The sequence below is a fragment of the Nycticebus coucang genome, chromosome 24 (genome assembly GCF_027406575.1).
Source record: "Nycticebus coucang isolate mNycCou1 chromosome 24, mNycCou1.pri, whole genome shotgun sequence".
Lineage (NCBI taxonomy): Eukaryota > Metazoa > Chordata > Mammalia > Primates > Lorisidae > Nycticebus > Nycticebus coucang.
This window is the reverse complement of record NC_069803.1, coordinates 8,869,154-8,883,819: the sequence shown is the minus strand read 5'-3', so window position 1 is coordinate 8,883,819 and position 14,666 is coordinate 8,869,154. Positions and strand designations below refer to the sequence as shown.

At 42.1% G+C, this 14,666-nt stretch overlaps 2 protein-coding genes across 6 annotated transcripts in view; both read right to left on the bottom strand.

Moving 5' to 3' along the window:
* The window catches only part of FUT10 (fucosyltransferase 10), a 427,469-nt gene that overhangs the window by 394,714 nt on the left and 18,089 nt on the right, over positions 1–14,666 (bottom strand). The gene's annotated exons all lie outside the window — the stretch shown is intronic.
* On the bottom strand, positions 3,062–4,389 carry LOC128576494 (S-adenosylmethionine decarboxylase proenzyme 1-like). The gene is made up of 3 exons (XM_053578692.1): positions 4,356–4,389; positions 3,444–3,719; positions 3,062–3,330 (listed from the first exon to the last, which is right to left on the bottom strand). Exons 1-3 carry the CDS (start codon positions 4,387–4,389, stop codon positions 3,062–3,064), a joined length of 579 nt encoding a protein of 192 aa, XP_053434667.1.

Below are 14,666 nucleotides of genomic sequence, written 5' to 3'. Positions count from 1 at the left end.
TGGAAGACATTATTCTTAGTAAAGCATCACAAGAATGGAGAAGCATGAATCCTATGTAGTCAATTTTGATATGAGGACAATTAATGACAAGGTGACGGTGTGGGTGGGGGAAGGGGAAAGCAGAGAGAGAAAGAAGGAGGGAGGGGTGGGGAAAGGAAGAGTAGAGAGAGGGAAGGAGGGAGGGGGTGGGGCCTTGGTGTGTGCCACACCTTTTGGGGGCAAGACAAGGTTGCAAGAGGGACTTTACTTAACAAATGCAATCAATGTAACCTGGCTTATTGTACCCTCAATGAATCCCCAACAATAAAAAAAAAAAAATCATTCATTGATCATTCTTTCCAAAAATATTCATGCAGCCAGAAAGGCCAGCAGGAAGGCCACTTCCTCTTCAATGACCCTGACAGTCAAAGCCTGGTGTTTAGTTCAGCTCTATGGGTTTTAAAAAAACAAAAAAAGCAAGAGATTTAGTCATCTCTTTTTCTTTCCTATTGTCACTCATGCCCACCTGTGGAAATTGTAGAGGGCCTGTGAGGGCATCAGACCTTGGCTTTCCCACCTGGTGTTGCCGCTGCTTCCAGGAAGACCACCTGGCATCAGCACAGGCCCAAGAGAGGAGGTTCCCACTCTCCCCAGGTCCCAGGCTCACTGGTGCACGTTCCTCCCTTCCATAATGGTGCCACTCCTGCTGGGAGCATTGCGGGCTGCTCCTGGCTCACAGAGGAGCTCCTGCACACCTAATAGGGCCAGACCACCTGCAGGGGGCTTCCTTGCCACTGCCCAAGATCCAGATGCCAAAAGGCTGGCTCAGCACACTGGCTAGAGCTGCACTGAATCTAGTTTTCCTGGCAGCTGCCCAAGGGACCAAACAGCATGAACCAAGGCACTGGGGCAAACTCTGACCAAAGGAAAAGCAGGAAGGAGACAGGGAGGAACTGAAAAATAAATTTTTCTTATTCTTTCTAGTTCTGAGACATGTGTTTCCTTATGGCCTTTCCAGAGATTTGTCACAATTTTGTTTCTGGTGAAAGCAGACTGTGTTGGCGGTGCCCGTAGCTCAGTGGGGAGGGTGCCAGCCACATACACCTGGCCTGGGCCTGCTAAACAACAATGACAACTGCAACCAAAAAATAGCTGGGTATTGTGGAGGGCACCTGTATTCCCAACTAAGAGTTGGAGGTTCCTGTAAGGTGTGACACTATAGCACTCTACAAAGGGCGACATAGTGAGACAGGAAGAAAGGAAGGGAAGGGAAGGAAGGGGAGAGGAGGGGAGGGGAGGGGAGGGGAGGGGACTGTCCTGTGGGCCTTCCTCCTTCCCAGCATCGATTCCCTTTCCCCTCACTCTGGCTGCCCTGAGCTGTATCCCAGTGGAGCTCAAGCTCCAAGCTCAGGGAACATTGACAAAATAAAAGGTGAGCTGAGGCATAACTTACAGAGCAAGGAGATTCCATTAAAAAGGAAAAGCAAAAGCAAAAACAGGATTGCCTGCTTCCAAAGACTCCTGCTGGGAGGGAAAAAACCATATAAGTGATTTTAGTTGTTCTTCTCCTAGACCACTTATTCTCAACCTTCCTAATGCTGCGGTCCTTTAATACAGTTCCTGTGGGTCTCACTGTCCTAGACTAACTGGTTAAATGCCAATGGTTTCATCAGTTTAAAAAAAGACTCCAAGGAATCTGTATTTATATTTTTGGATGCAAACTTTTTTGTTTGACTGTGAATTATACGACTGCCTACCAGGTGCACACTTAGATTAAAATCACTGGTTCTCACATGCAACTGAAATATGTAGTTACAGTGATTTGGACGTCAAATGTAGCTGCCCGCACTCAGCAAAGTAAAATACGGAGATGTCAGTGGCTTGCCTGGAGAAGCAAAATATTTAGAAATCAACAACTGGATGACAATTTTTTTCACTCACACAGAAGGAAATAAGTAACTATTTACTTTTGTAAAGTAAAAGTAAATCAGAGTTCTGATTTCCATGTTATCAGCTGTGCCACGTTGATAACATGAGGCTGAACAGAGTGTCTGAGAGGCTGAGAAGTTAAACGAATATGCACAGTGAATTTTTCCTGCATACAGGAAAGCAGAAACTATCAAACCGTCAGCCAGACATACATTTTACCTTCAAATGACATCTCAGATCTATCCATTTGTTTCTCCACTGCCCCCCCACCTAACCCACCTAACCCAGGGCACCATCATTTCTGCTTATTATTAGTGTGTGTGGAAGAAAAATTTTAATAATTGCTGTTGCTGCATGGCACCTGTAGCTCAGTCAGTAGGGTGCTGGCCACGTACACCAAGGCTGGTGGGTTCGAACCCTGGCCGGACCAGCTGAAAAAAAAAAAAAAAAGAACAATGACAACAGCAACAACAAAAAAACTAGCGCCTGTAGTCCCAGCTACTTGGGAGGCTGAGACAAGAGAATTGCGTAAGCCCAAGAGTTGGAGGTTGCTGTGAGCTGTGACGTCATAGCCCTCTACCGAGGGCAACATACTGAGACTCTGTCTCAAAAAAAAAAAAAAATTGTTGTTGCACAAAACATCTGTATGAAGTAGAAATTGTCCCAGTAACATTAGTAAATAATAAGCTCTAGAAAGTGGAGGTAAGTGGATGTAACATTCTGGCAGCAATTTAATGGAACAGTCCCAGATGGTGAGGCTGAGGCTAACACCTGATGAGGATGAAAGCCTTGTCTGTGGGGAATTTTGGAGGCTACCTGAAGAAATATTACACTATGCATAAACCAAATTGAATTGTTTTCACAAGTGTTGTGAACTTTCATATAGTAAAAGGTTTTTTCTACGTGCACTTCAATTTCACAGCAAGAGTGGCATAGAGCACCTAAACACAGAAGACGGCATTCATGCAAGATATCTAACTCTGATATAGTAATGCATACAATTCAAAATGATCACACTATCATTACATCTAGGGATTTCTGCAACTACAAGTTGGTGGTTACGGAAAGCACAGCCCCTGGTATTAACATCTAGAAGGCCTTCTACATGTGTTCTTTTTTTGTGTTTTTTCTTCATTTTTCTTAATCAACTCTGCTATTGTTGCTGCTTCTTAGCAAAACTGGTAAAAACAAAACTGCAATCACTGAACATAGCACTTTGACAATCAAGACGTTTAAAGCCTTCAATCTTCTGGGGTAAAGAAAGCACTGTGCGACACTTAGAACTCTGATTAACAAACAAGGTAGTCTCATATTTTCCTGGCTTGAAGACTTCTACAACTATCCTGATCAGGTCATCATAGGAGGTCTGACTTAAGTCTGTTTCAAAGCTAACATAAGAAAACTCCTGAGGCAAGAGAATCGCTTAAGCCCAGGAGTTGGAGGTTGCTGTGAGCTATGTGACGCCACGGCACTCTACCGAGGGCCATAAAGTGAGACTCTGTCTCTACAAAAAAAAAAAAAAAAAGAAAGAAAACTCTGGTCTGAAGTGATGTGAATAGTCCAATAAGTTCCATCCGATTTCATTCCATTCATTGAATACCCACAAGTATTGAACAATGTGGCATCAATGACAGAACCTGGTATCAGGTCACGAGTTCCGGTCTCACAAGTGACATCCTTTGCAGTAACACCATCTTTCATGTAGAACTGGTCCTTAACTACTGGGTCAAGCTCACTCATCAGAATTTCCAGGGTTTGATCTGGCTGACTGATTACTCGATGCTCTGGGAAATCCAGAGTATATAAGTACCAACAGTCCGAATCCATATGTCCCATACAATATGCTGCTCCATTTGGGAAAACTGCATTCAGAAACTCTTATTTCTTCCTGGAAATTCCAGTGTGGGTCCCCTTGAACAGAAGGCTTCATGAAATTCTTTTTTTTTTTTTTTCTTTTTTGAGACAGAGTATCAAGCTGCTGCCCTGGGTAGAAGGCCATGGTGTCACAGCTCACAGCAACCTCCAACTCTTGGACTTAAGCAATTCTCTTGCCTTAGCCTCCCAAGTAGCTGGGATTACAGGCACCCGCCACAACACCTGGCTATTTTTTGGCCGTCAGGCCCAGGCTGGATTCGAACCTGCCAGCTCTGGTGTATGTGGCTGGCGCCTTAGCTGTTTGAGCTACAGGCGCAGAGCCGACTTCATGAAATTTTTACGAGAATAAAAGAAGCTTTGAATTGAGTCAAACACACTGTAATCCCCAGAATGCTTCAACAGAGAAACCAATACTTTCAGCAAGAGGGTGGTGCCACATGTCTTCGAAATGAAACGTCTCTTGGAGACAAACATGCTATTCTCCCTGAGTACACAAGCTTCTTGCTTGTCAGTTTTTGTCACACTCATGATTGAACATTGCACATCCTTCAAAAGCATGTTCCACTGAGATCTCGGGACAGTGTCAAGATCCCCAGATCCTTGCATCAGTTTGCTGCCAGGAGAACCAAACCTCCAGCAGCCTCTGTGTCCCTTCAAAAAATGTGCAGCTTCTACCACGGTGAGACTAGTGAACAACCAACAACCACAGAAAAATCACCTAAATTCAACCTCTTCTCCCGCCGCTGTGGATTGCGGATTGTGCCAGCTGTGTCACTAAAGTTCAGGTTCCTTTTTTTGTTATAATTTTATATTAACTTTTTTTAAAAATGAACTAATAAAATTTTCCTGGCTTCTTTTTGTGAGTGATAGTTGAACGTGAGTCTATTGGAAATAGAGGCAGATACAATTCAGTCTCTTGTAGTCCGCTGGTTCCCCGTTAGAGAACCAGCGGACTACAAGAGGGTAGAGCAAGCGCTAACTAATGTTGCCGGCCATGCTGCGTAAGCCATTTCTGCTTATCTTAATAAAATCTCGCTACTATGTTCATGTTCCAATCTGTTCTCTATGGAAAATTCAGAGATTGGCTCCCACGGTGGCTCACGCCTCTAATCCTAGCACTCTGGGAGGCTGAGGCAGTTGGATTGCTTGAACTCATTAGTTTGAGACCAGCCTGAGCAAAAGCAAGACCCCATCTCTACTGAAAATAGAAAAACTGAGGCAAGAGGATCGCTTCAGCTCAAGTTGGAGGTTGTTGTGAGCTATGATGCCATGGCACTCTACCTAGGGTGACAGCTTGAGGCTCTGTCTCAAAAAAATAAATAAATAAATAAAACCAGATACTATTTTTTTAAAAAAGGAAATAAAATATGGGCAGCGCCTGTGGCTCAAAGGAGCAGGGTGCCAGCCCCATAGGCTGGAAGTGGCAGGTTCAAACCCAGCCCCTGGCTAAAAACTGCAAAAAAAAAAAAAAGAAAGAAAGAAAATCCAAAGGTCTTTTAAAACACAATCCCGGGGCGGTGCCTGTGGCTCAGTCGGTAGGGCGCCGGCCCCATATACCAAGGGTGGCGGTTTCAAACCCAGCCCCGGCTGAACTGTAACCCAAAAAAAAAAAAAAAAAAAATAGCTGGGCGTTGTGGTGGGCGCCTGTAGTCCCAGCTGCTCGGGAGGCTGAGGCAAGAGAATCGCTTAAGCCCAGGAGTTAGAGGTTGCTGTGAGCTGTGTGATGCCATGGCACTCTACAGAGGGCCATAAAGTGAGACTCTGCCTCTACAAAAAAAATAAATAAATAATCCCAGCACTTTGGGGAGCCATGGTGGGAGAATCACTTGCGTCCAGGAGTTCAAGACCAGCATGGTAACACAATGAGACCCCACCTCTATAAAACATAAGAAAAATTAGGCGGAGCAAGATGGCGGCCGAGTAATACCTTCCTTGCATCTGGGCACTGTGAGTCTGGGGAGATAGGACTCCAGGCATCTCTGGCTGGTGGGATCTGCCTATCATCACCCCTGTGAGGACACAGGGACTCAGCGAGAGACTTCTGGACCCCAAGAGGAGGACTACAATAGTGGAAAACCGGCAAGTGGTTGCGTGTGTTCAATCCGTCTAAACCCACCCACAACTGTAAGTTCATTAGCAGCGAGACTGCAAACCAGAAAGACCTTACCTGTGAACTGTTTTGGTGTCTTTGGACTTGGCACTCAGTTGAACTGCCTTGGGGAGAGCCTGAGCGGGCGTGCGGAGAACTTTGGCCATTGTCTAGGGCCCCAGTCTGAGCCGCTGAGCCAGATGGAGCTAATAGTGTTTGGGTGTGGGTCACAGGGAGCCATTGTGAGCCATCTGCACCGGCAAGCTCCGCCCTCAGGGTCGAGGAGCTAGAATCGGGTGGCAGCTGGTAACCCACGGACCAAGTAGCCTAAGGGCGGGGTCTGAGCCACCTTGCAGCCCTAACCCTCAGGGTCACAGTGAGACCAGTTTTGGCACACTGGGTAAGTGGATAGGCACTTCAGCAGTGATTCCAGTGACAAGCACTTTCCTGGGAAAGTTTCTGCTCAGCAAGTGAACAAGTTCAAAGTGCCTTTTAAGTGGGCTGAAGAAAGATTAAGGGTGTCTACCTGCTGGGGTTTGAGAAATCAGTAGCCTCCCGTCGTATCAGAACTATGATTAACATCTCATACCCCAGAAGACCACGTGTTGCCCAGACAATATTCAATAACATATACATACTGCTTTGTTTTTGGTTGTGTTTTTGTTTTTTGTTTTTTTTTTTTTTTGGTTTGGTTGGGGTTTTTTTGTTTATTTTGATGTTGTTGATGTTGTTCTGTTTTTTAAGTTCAACCTTTTCCATACAGATCCTTTTTCTTTCTCAATTTTTCTAGTTTAATTATAATTTCCCATAGCTGCCTTTTTCAATAATTAGAACTTCATTTTTGCTAGTGTTTCTACTGCTACTATTTGGTTTTCCACCCAATTTTATCCCATAAAGTTTCCTGTTTGCTTGTTTTGGTTTGATTTATAGCATTTTTGTCTTTCCTCTCTACTTGGTGGAGGTGGGGAACTGTGTCTGAACAGGTTAGGAAAGAGCTGCTGACCTCAAGGGAACCACCCAACTGGGCAACCCCAGAAGGTGGGGTCTTTTTAAGGTTGTGTCAAAGTACCCTACTGTACACCTATGTTGCTCTGTCTCCCTCTTTCTGTGCCTCTCTTCTTTTTGTCAATATTCCTTTTACCCACCCCATCTCCTTTCTCTATTTTTCTTTTTTTTTCTTATCACTCGGTCCTCCTTTCTTTCATCCCTTTTTTGCTCTTCAACCTTCTCACCATTCTGGTCCTGTAACCCTTAGTCCACAGGCACGAGAACTTAAAGAGCAAGAGGAAGTGAAAGGAAAATTAGGGCAAGGAAATAGATAAAAGAAATCACTCATGAGGAAGAATCAGCAGAAAACTCCAGGCAACATGAAGAACCACTCCAGAACAACCCCGCCAAGGGACCATGAGGTACCTACTGCAGAGGATTCCACCTATACAGAAATGTTAAGAATGACAGAAAGGGAATTTAGAATACACATGTTGAAAACAATGAAAGAAATGATGGAAACAATGAAGGAAACTGCTAATAAAGTGGAAAATAACCAAAAGGAAATCCAAAAACAGAATCAAATCAGAGATGAACGATATGAAGAATATAAAAAGGATATAGCAGAGCTGAAGGAACTGAAACGGTCCATTAGGGAACTTAAAGATGCAATGGAAAGTATCAGCAACAGGTTAGACCATGCAGAAGAAAGAATTTCAGAGGTAGAAGACAAAGTTCTTGAGATAACTCAGATAGTAAAAGAGGCAGAAAACGAGAGAGAAAGCAGAACGTTCACTGTCAGAATTATGGGACTTTATGAAGCATTCCAACATACGAGTTATAGGAATTCCAGAAGGGGAAGAAGAATGACCCAGAGGAATGGAAGCCATACTAGAGAATATTATAAAAGAAAATTTCCCAAATAACACCAAAGATTCTGACACACTGCTTTCAGAGGGCTATAGGACCCCAGGTCACCTCAAATCTAACCAAGCTTCTCCAAGACACATTGTGATGAACCTGTCCAAAGTCAAGACAAAAGAAAAGATTCTGCAAGCTGCCAGGAGTAAGCGCCAGTTGACCTACAGGGGCAAATCCATCAGAGTGACCGCAGACTTCTCTAATGAAACTTTCCAAGCAAGAAGACAATGGTCATCTACCTTTAATCTACTTAAACAGAACAATTTCCAGCCCAGAATTCTGTACCCTGCTAAGCTAAGCCTAAAAATTGACGAAGAAATCAAATCATTTACGGATATACAAACATTGAGGAAATTCGCCACAACAATACCAGCTCTACAGGAAATACTTCAACCTGTTCTGCACACTGACCACCACAATGGATCAGCAGCAAAGTAAGAACTCAGAAATCAAAGGACAGAACCTAACCTCCACACTGATGCAAAAGATAAAACTAAGCAATGGACTCTCACCAAATAAGATGAATAGAATACTACCACACTTATCAATTATCTCAATAAATGTTAATGGCTTGAATTCCCCACCAAAGAGACATAGATTGGTTGACTGGATTAAAAAACACAAGCCATCCATTTGCTGTCTGCAAGAAACACACCTGGCTTCAAAAGACAAATTAAAGCTCCGAGTCAAGGGTTGGAAGACAATTTTTCAGGCAAATGGAATTCAGAAGAAAAGAGGAGTTGCAATCTTATTTTCAGATACATGTGGATTTAAAGCAACTAAAGTCAAAAAAGACAAAGATGGTCACTTTATATTGCTCAAGGGAAAAATACACCAAGAAGACATTTCAATTCTAAATATTTATGCACCCAATTTAAATGCTCCCAGATTCTTGAAACAGACCTTACTCAGTCTGAGCAATATGATATCTGATAATACCATAATAACAGGGGACTTCAGCACTCCTCTTACAGAGCTGCACAGATCCTCTAAACAGAAATTAAACAAAGATAAAAGAGATTTCAATGAGACCCTAGAACAACTGTGCTTGATAGACGCATATAGAACACTCCATCCCAAAGATAAAGAATATACATTCTTCTCATCACCCCATGGAACATTCTCCAAAATTGATCATATCCTGGGACACAAAACAAATATCAACAGAATCAAAAGAATTGAAATTTTACCTTGCATCTTCTCAGACCATAAGGCACTAAAGGTGGAACTCAACTCTAACAAAAATGTTCGACCCCACCCAAAGGCATGGAAATTAAACAATCTTCTGTTGAATAACAGATGGGTGCAGGAAGAAATAAAACAGGAAAGCATTAACTTCCTTGAGCATAACAACAATGAAGACACAAGCTACCAAAACCTGTGGGATACTAAGAAAGCAGTTTTGAGAGGAAAATTCATCACTTTAGATGCCTACATTCGAAAAACAGAAAGAGAGCACATCAACAATCTCACAAGAGATCTTATGCAATTGGAAAAAGAAGAACAATCTAAGCCTAAATTCAGTAGAAGAAAAGAAATATCCAAAATCAAATCAGAGATCAATAAATTGGAAACAAAAGAATCATTCAGAAAATTAATGAAACAAGGAGTTGGTTTTTTGAAAAAATAAATAAAATAGATAAACCATTGGCCAGACTAACGAGGAATAGAAAAGTTAAAATCTCTAGTAACCTCAATCAGAAATGATAAAGGGGAAATAACAACTCATCCCACAGAGATACAAGAGATCATCTCTGAATACTACCAGAAACTCTATGCCCAGAAATTTGACAATGTGAAGGAAATGGATCAATACTTGGAATCACACCCTCTCCCTAGACTCAGCCAGGAAGAAATAGAGCTCCTGAACAGACCAATTTCAAGCACTCAGATCAAAGAAACAATAAAAAATCTTCCAACCAAAAAATGCCCTGGTCCAGATGGCTTCACACCAGAATTCTACCAAACCTTCAAGGAAGAGTTTATTCCTGTACTGAAGAAATTATTCCAAAAAATTGAGGAAGAAGGAATCTTCCCCAACACATTCTATGAAGCAAACATCACCCTGATACCAAAACCAGGAAAAGACCCAAACAAAAAGGAGAATTTCAGACCAATCTCACTCATGAATATAGATGCAAAAATTCTCAACAAAATCCTAGCCAATAGATTACAGCTTATCATCAAAAAAGTCATTCATCAAAATCCTAGCCAATAGACTACAGCTTATCATCAAAAAGTCATTCATCCCTAGGCTTCATCCCAGGGATGCAAGGCTGGTTTAACATACGCAAGTCCATAAACATTATCTACCATATTAACAGAGACAAAAATAAAGATCACATGATCCTCTCAAGAGATGCAGAAAAAGCATTTGATAAAATCCAGCATCCTTTTCTAACTAGAACACTGAAAAGTATAGGCATAGGTGGCACATTTCTAAAACTGATTGAAGCTATCTATGACAAACCCACAGCCAATATTTTACTGAATGGAGTAAAACTGAAAGCTTTTCCTCTTAGAACTGGAACCAGACAAGGTTGTCCTCTGTCACCTTTACTATTCAACGTAGTGCTGGAAGTTCTAGCCAATACAATTAGGCAAGACAAGGAAATAAAGGGAATCCAAATGGGAGCAGAGGAGGTCAAACTCTCCCTCTTTGCTGACGACATGATCTTATACTTAGGGAACCCCAAAGACTCAACCACAAGACTCCTAGAAGTCATCAAAAAGTACAGTAATGTTTCAGGATATAAAATCAATGTCCACAAGTCAGTAGCCTTTGTATACACCAATAACAGTCAAGATGAGAAGCTGATTAAGGACACAACTCCCTTCACCATAGTTTCAAAGAAAATGAGATACCTAGGAATATACCTAATGAAGGAGGTGAAGGACCTCTATAAAGAAAACTATGAAATCCTCAGAAAGGAAATAGCAGAGGATATTAACAAATGGAAGAACATACCATGCTCATGGACGGGAAGAATCAACATTGTTAAAATGTCTATACTTCCCAAAGCAATCTACCTATTCAATGCCATTCCTATCAAAATACCAACATCGTACTTTCAAGATTTGGAAAAAATGATTCTGCGTTTTGTATGGAACCGGAAAAAAACCCGTATAGCTAAGGCAGTTCTTAGTAACAAAAATAAAGCTGGGGGCATCAGCATACCAGATTTTAGTCTGTACTACAAAGCCATAGTGCTCAAGACAGCATGGTACTGGCACAAAAATAGAGACATAGACCCTTGGAATCGAATTGAAAACCAAGAAATGAAACTAACATCTTACAACCACCTAATCTTCGATAAACCAAACAAGAACATACCTTGGGGGAAAGACTCCCTATTCAATAAATGGTGTTGGGAGAACTGGATGTCTACATGTAAAAGACTGAAATTGGACCCACACCTTTCCCCACTCACAAAAATTGATTCAAGATGGATAAAGGACTTAAATTTAAGGCATGAAACAAGAAAAATCCTCCAAGAAAGCATAGGAAAAACACTGGAAGATATTGGCCTGGGGAAAGACTTCATGAAGAAGACTGCCATGGCAATTGCAACAACAACAAAAATAAACAAATGGGACTTCATTAAACTGAAAAGCTTCTATACAGCTAAGGAGACAATAACCAAAGCAAAGAGACAACCTACACAATGGGAAAGGATATTTGCATATTTTCAATCAGACAAAAGCTTGATAACTAGGATCTATAGAGAACTCAAATTAATCCACATGAAAAAAGCCAACAATCCCATATATCAATGGGCAAGTGACATGAATAGAACTTTCTCTAAAGACAACAGACGAATGGCTAACAAACACATGAAAAAATGTTCATCATCTCTATGTATTAGAGAAATGCAAATCAAAACAACCCTGAGATATCATCTAACCCCAGTGAGAATGGCCCACATCACAAAATCTCAAAAGTGCAGATGCTGGCGTGGATGTGGAGAGAAGGGAACACTTTTACACTGCTGGTGGGACTGCAAACTAGTACAACCTTTCTGGAAGGAAGTATGGAGAAACCTCAAAGCATTCAAGCTAGATCTCCCATTTGATCCTGCAATCCCATTACTGGGCATCTACCCAGAAGGAAAAAAATCCTTTTATCATAAGGACACTTGTACTAGATTGTTTATTGCAGCTCAATTTACAATCGCCAAAATGTGGAAACAGCCTAAATGCCCACCAACCAAGGAATGGATTAACCAGCTGTGGTATATGTATACCATGGAGTACTATTCAGCCATTAAAAAAAATGGGAGACTTTACATCCTTCGTATTAACCTGGATGGAAGTGGAAGACATTATTCTTAGTAAAGCACCACAAGAATGGAGAAGCATGAATCCTATGTACTCAATTTTGATATGAGGACAATTAATGACAATTAAGGTTATGTGGGCGGAAGCAGAAAGAGGGATGGAGGGAGGGGGGTGGGGCCTTGGTGTGTGTCACACTTTATGGGGGCAAGACATGATTGCAAGAGGGACTTTACCTAACAATTGCAGTCAGTGTAACCTGGCTTATTGTACCCTCAATGAATCCCTAACAATAAAAATAATAATAATAATAATAATAATAATAAAAGAAAAATTAGCTGGGCATGGTGGCATGTACCTGTAATCCTAGGTATTCAGGAAACTGAGGTGGGGGGAAATCACTTGATCCCCGGAGTTTGAGGCCCACTATATTCTAGATTGGGTGAGAGGGTGAGACAGTCTCTCTTTAAAAAAAACAAAAATACAAATCAGAACCATACAAAATAAAAATCAGGTCATGCCATCCCTGCTTAAAAATTGATATTTCCCTATGGCACCTAGAATATGTCCACACTTCTCACTCTAATAAAGCCCTAGTGTCCTGGCCCCTGTCTCTCACTCTAATTTCTGCCTCGCTCTGCTTCCTTCTATATTTACAAGACCGTCTTTCCGGCTCTTTCAAGTCTCACCCCACATGTCATGCCCTCATAGAGGCCTCCCTAATCACTCTAAGGTCAGCATGCCCATCCCTACCTAATGGCATCCTGTGCACACATCTCACAAGCTCCATGAGGGCCGAGCCTGTTTCGCTTATCACGATGACCCCAGCATCTGACACTGGGCTGCACACATAATAATGTTTCTTAGAGGCCGAGCACGTGGCTCATGCCTGTAATCCCAGCACTTGGGAGGTTGAGGCAGGTGGACTGCCTGAGCTCACAGGTTCGAGACCAGCCTGAGCCAGAGCAAGACCCCATGTCCAAAAAATATCCGGGCATTGTGATGGGCGCCTGCAGTCCTAACTACTTGGGAGGCTGAGGCAAGATTATCGCGTAAGCCCAAGAGTTTGAGGTTGCTGTGAGCTAAGACGCTATGGCACTCTACCATGGGTGACCAAGTGAGACTGTCTCAAAAAATAATAATAAATAATGTTTCTTAGATGTCAGTTGTATAACAGATAAAGAACAGATCCTGACCACAGAAAGGGATGTATGTGGAGACACTCACAAATTCTCCCACATACAAATTATTACAGCATATGATTTACTCAAGACATGGAGGTTTATGTACTATTTCACAAAAACCCAGCCCATCAAGTTAGTACAATACTTAACTCTTTCTTCTTTCTTTAAATTGTTATCTTCTTCCATGTAATAACTACTGTTTCTCAGAATCCTTGACTTGGTCTTCATTTCCACTTAGCACTGTTAATTGCCTTCCTTCGGGGGGGTTATTTTTTCACTAATAAGGAAGTTTTAAGTCATCCCAGCATATGCACCACTATTAGTATATAACACAAAATTTGTTGAGAGAGAGAGGCTGATTGGTCTTGCCAAGAAGGCAAGCAACTCTCAAGCACTCTGTCTCCCAAAGGCCAGGAGACTCCAATCTGTGCCTAGAATGATCTAGATAAGGCAGATCAAACTGTGAATGTAAAATCCATAAAAATAAAGGTTCTGCTGTCTTTATTTTGCCATTGAAGTTGGGTTTTTTGTTTTGTTTTTGAGACAGAGCCTCAAGCTGTCACCCTGGATAGAGTGCCATGGCATCACAGCTCACAGCAACCTCCAACTGCTGGGCTCAAGTGATTCTCCTGCCTCAGCCTCCCAAATATCTGGGACTACAGGCACCTGCCACAACGCCCAGACATCACTGTTGTTTGATGGGCCTGGCTAGATTTGAACCCACCAGCTCAGCTGACACCTTAGCTGCTTGAGCCACAGGCGCCGAACCTGTTTTGTTTTAATTTTTAAGGGCAATGAGTGACTCGCCAGTAAAGCCACATGGCTTTATTTTGCATGCCTGTGAGACGTGGTTGTCTGCTCTGAAGGACAGAGCTGCCGGCCATTTCAGAGGACTTCTGGGTGGCAGAGGAGCTGCCCAGACCTGAATGAGGGCCAGCATTCATTGTCCCCAGTTGATGAAACAGCAGTAATGAAATCTATCCCCTGCCTCCCAACACTAGCCAGGAGGGAAGTACCTGGCTGTGGTTACTTCTCACTTCTGTGCTTCCTTTCAGTTTTTTAAGGTTAACCTAAGAAATGCCGCCAGATTTCAGCCACTTTTGCTCTCTCCTTAATCTTTATGTATCACAGAGGAACAGAGAGGGTTTTAAAGGGGAGCAGATACATCAGAGACAAGGCAAAGAGAATTCCTAGTCCTGGCTAAACAACTCTTTAAATATGATGACACTCCAAAGCCATTGCCCTTATATCAAACTAAATCTAGCAACATTTCATTGACTTATTTTTTCAGCTGGAAATTAAAAATCAACTACATTTAATATGTAATCTTTTCATGGAAGGAAATGAGTACATCAGCTATAAGAAATACTAATGTCTTTACATAATTAACATTCTTCCCAAAAGATACCTCATAGAGCAAAACAGCA

Bases quoted from the DNA above. Each gene is read 5' to 3' on its own strand.
- LOC128576494 (XM_053578692.1), bottom strand. From the start codon at position 4,389: ATGCAAGGATCTGGGGATCTTGACACTGTCCCGA. The intron at 3,720-4,355 runs GATCTCAGTGGA...ATTCGGACTGTT, and splicing joins GGATCTTGACACTGTCCCGA to GGTACTTATATACTCTGGAT. The intron at 3,331-3,443 runs GTTTTCTTTCTT...CCTGGGCTTAAG, and splicing joins TCACATCACTTCAGACCAGA to CGATTCTCTTGCCTCAGGAG.